The sequence below is a fragment of the Cariama cristata genome, unplaced genomic scaffold (assembly GCF_000690535.1).
Source record: "Cariama cristata isolate BGI_N322 unplaced genomic scaffold, ASM69053v1 scaffold28876, whole genome shotgun sequence".
NCBI classification, from domain to species: domain Eukaryota; kingdom Metazoa; phylum Chordata; class Aves; order Cariamiformes; family Cariamidae; genus Cariama; species Cariama cristata.
Window position 1 is genome coordinate 1 of NW_009623117.1, and position 3,828 is coordinate 3,828.

The 3,828-nt window shown below is 56.9% G+C and overlaps 1 protein-coding gene across 1 annotated transcript; it reads left to right on the forward strand.

Moving 5' to 3' along the window:
• The first annotated feature begins 272 nt into the window (after positions 1-272).
• On the forward strand, positions 273-1,391 carry LOC104163576 (prolactin-releasing peptide receptor-like). Its single transcript, XM_009702619.1, has one exon. It carries the CDS (start codon positions 273-275, stop codon positions 1,365-1,367), a length of 1,095 nt encoding a protein of 364 aa, XP_009700921.1. The 3' UTR covers positions 1,368-1,391.
• The last annotated feature ends 2,437 nt before the right edge of the window (positions 1,392-3,828 follow it).

The following is a 3,828-nucleotide window of genomic DNA, read 5'->3' on the forward strand; positions in this document are numbered from 1 at the left end:
GGTTAACCGTTACGTAGTCAGGTTCCCTGTTTTCTCCGTGCCGAAGCTCTGCTGTCTGCCACGGGGCATGTTTGCTCTCAAAAAGTCACAGCATCTTTTAAGTCAGCCGGTGCATCACTACGGGGCTGTGCAAGAGGAGCTGGACCCTGGGGACGAGCCCTTCTGCCCAGAAGGACAACCAAAGCCCGTCCCCTTCCCCTTCAGGGCTAACGGTCTCGTCTCTGTTTGACTTCTAGGCGTGGAGAAGCAGCACCGGCCGCAGGAGAGCCAGGATGGCTCACAGCCAGCTGCCCAACGACTCCTGGCAGAACGGCTCAGCCCCTCTCTTCACCGGCCTGGACCTCCTCCTGGAGCTGAAGCCCCTCTTCATCCCGCTCTATGCCACGCTGGTGGCAGTGGCGTGCACGGGGAACCTCTTCCTCATCCTCCTCATCGCTCTCACCAAGAAACTGCACTGCACCACCAATTTCCTGATCGGGAACCTGGCGGTGGCCGACTTCATCATGTGCCTCGCCTGCGTCCCCCTCACCGTCTCCTACGCCTTCGAGGTGCGGGGCTGGCTCTTCGGGATGTTCATGTGCTACTTTGTCACCTTGATGCAGGCCGCCACCGTCGTCGTCTCGGTGCTGTCCCTCACCGCCATCGCCATTGACCGGTACGTTGTGGTGGCGTACCCTATTCGCAGGAGGATAAGCCGCAGGTCCTGCATCTGCCTCGTGGCCTGCATTTGGTTACTCTCCATCGTGGCCTCTGTTCCCACGTCGCTGCACACCCACTACTTGGATCTCAACACCATTGGCCACGACATGATCATCTGTGAAGAGTTTTGGAAGCACGAAGAGAGAGCGCGACTGTTGTACTCGTGCTTGATGCTCCTCTTGTCCTACCTGCTCCCGCTTTTGGCGATATTGGTCTCCTTCTGCGCCATCACCTACCACCTGCGGAGGAGGAACGTCCCGGGCGCTGCCTACCCCTGCCAAGAGAAATGGACCAAAACGAAGCAGAAGACCTTCCGGGTGCTCACCATCTCAGTGGTGTGCTTTGCCGTCTGCTGGCTGCCCCTCCAGGTGGTGAACTTCATCAGAGACATCGACGAGGAGTTCACCATCCTGGACAAGAGGTACGTCAACGTCGTCCAGCTCTCCTGTCACCTGATTGCCATGAGCTCTGCCTGCTACAACCCTTTCATCTACGCCTCCCTCCACGACAAGTTCTGGTTCCACCTCAGCAGCTTCTTCTACCGTAAGAAGAAGAGCTCCAGCATCATGTCCTGCAAGGCTTCTCGATTCACTACCTGCTCCACCCTGGCCGATGCTCCTGCTGGCGCCTTGGATAAGATAGCTTTGCAGACGAGATTCTCTTGCTGAAGGACCCCAAAAGATCAGTTTTGCTTTTGGACCTGGTGTGCAGTTTGCTTTAGACTGGACCTAGGAGGTGGTGGCTGGTGGCGGTGGTTTGTTGCTGTTCCCAGGCAAGGTCTCTCGTGCCTGGCCGGGAGAGCGGGCACAAGGGACCAAACCGATGGGCTTTGTGTCCTCGAGGAACGGCTTTCCTGAGCAGCTCAAGGGTGCTTTGTTCTTTGGGGAAAACAAACCGGTGCAACAACAAACACTGCAGCCAGGCAAAGGCAGAGTAATTCGGAGCGGGACGTACCTGCTAGCCCACGCACAGACACGCCGGAGCAGCAGGAGGTGTTTCCACCGGAGCCAAGTCAAGAGACAGCTGGGAAGACGCGAATGCCAATGAAACAGTTGCTTGGCTCGCTGAAACAGAACAACGGGTGAGTATCCAGATTAATGACCGGACACACAACTAGCCTGATGCAGTTCTCTGTCAGCCTCAGTTTCCAGCAATGCCAACGCATTGGCACGGCCAAAGTCTGCCTCCGTTTCTGCGCTTGCTCTACGCGCCGAGGAGAAACGCCTGAGCCACAGCCCTGCCCGTGCCAGGTCGTGCCGGGGCGGTGGGGCAGGGAAGTGGGGGCTGCCTGGGACCGTCGGCTTTTACAGACCTTACCTCAGGTCACGGCTGGAGATGGAGTATATACCCTGTATCTCACGTCGTGGCTGGGGAGGGGGCCTATACCCTAGGTCCTGAACCACCTTTGGGTGTAGCGTGTACGCCCTGTATCTCGACTCACGGCTGGGTATAGGGTACATCCCCGGTACCTTGAGTCATGGCTGGGTATAGCAGGCGGCTAGTGCGGCGTTTGGAGCACAAAGCCTTCTCCCCACGGTTTATTTAGGAGGTGGGTCAGCTTCTACGCCAGACAAACACAAACTGGGTGCGTTTAAAAAACCTCTTTGGAGAGTGTACGTCTTCATTTTGTAGGATAAAGATTGTTCCTAAGCAACAGATAGCGCTTTCTGCCCCTGGAAGAACACCGGCTCTCCCAGGTAGCAGTTAAATTGCCGTGCAGCTTTTCTTTTCACTTGCGGTTCCTTGGTGAAAGGACAACATACGTTCAGAAATGTGCATTCTTCAGTCGGAGAGTGGGTGGGAGCACGCGGCCACCGAAAGCAGACGGCTTGTTTTGAATGGGGGAGACTTTCTTAACCTGCTTGACCTTCCGAAGAAGCCACCTCTGTAACCAGACTGGAGGGTCCCAGTTTCTCCAGCCGCTAGCCTGCAGCCAAACAAGGCAGACGGGGCTGGGCACAGCAGCGAAATCATCACTGTTCTTCACAGCCAAGTAGGACTCCAGGGGATGGGGCACCCAGAAAGATCTCAAGTGATGTGTTTGCTGGGGAAGCTGTCTCAGTCTCTGCTCTCCGGGTAGGTCAGGATTGTGCACATCCATGTTCAAGGTCCTTGGGTGGAGGTGGGAATTCTGGTGATGGGCTGCTCCAGCCTAGAAACTGCCGGAGAAAGGGTGGGTTTGCTTGTCGGACGCTGCTTGCTGTCTCCAGATGCCTGGTGTGTCTGTGGTCCATCAGCCGGGTCCATGCAAGCAGCACGCTCAGAAGGCAGCGTCTCCTTGCACCCAGATGCCCAACTCGGTTTTAACCTCTTGGTTTCCCAGGAGGAAGCCGTTGGGGACAACCCACGGGCACCGGCATCACCATTAGCACCAAGTCTCAGGGTCACGACCGGTTCTGGCCACCCGTGGCCATGCCTTTGGTTCACCATCTGCTGCTGCGCTCCATGGGGCTAAGCCATGTATTGCCCGGGGCTAAGTCATGTATCGCTTGTCCTCATGTCCTCACCACCGCACAAAAGCTGCCCGTGGCGTTGGCCATCACTCATGCTTTCACAGAGCAGCTTGGCATCCTCCAGTGCCGACGCAGCTGGCCGGACCCTGACAGGATCCCTAATCCGCTCTCGTTATGCCCAGGCATGAGCTCGTCTTAAAAAAAAAGTCTTCCTGCGGAGACCTTTACGGTGGTCCTAGCAGGACCATCTTGCCTTCTGTGGTGCGACCAGCAGAGACAGGGACCCATCAAACGCAAAGTGACGTGGATGCTTGTGATCTCCGTTGCGGACCTGCAAAGCGGTGAACTCTGCGTCTCGCAGCTTTCCGGCGGCCGCGCAGGGTTGTGCGGGAGGCAGAGTCTGGATTACTTGTCCGGGAGGAGCAAAGCAAACCGGGAGGCGCACCGCTTGTCCTTCCTTCCAATAAAGGCTTAAAAAGCTGGGGCTGTGTGTTTGTATTGATCAGAACCCAACAACAACAAGCTATCCTTGACTGCAGCTTAATCGCATCCCAGGAGGACAGCCGACTGGGACGTGTTTATCTCTGTTGCGGTCACCGGGGGTGGCAGATCCTCGGGGGTCGCTCTGAGATCGGGGCTGGAGAAGCGAGTCCGGCTGCGGCTTTGGGAGAGCTCT

What these genes read in the sequence shown, in the direction of transcription:
- LOC104163576 (XM_009702619.1), top strand. Translation starts at nt 273, where the DNA reads ATGGCTCACAGCCAGCTGCCCAACGACTCCTGGCAGAACGGCTCAGCC.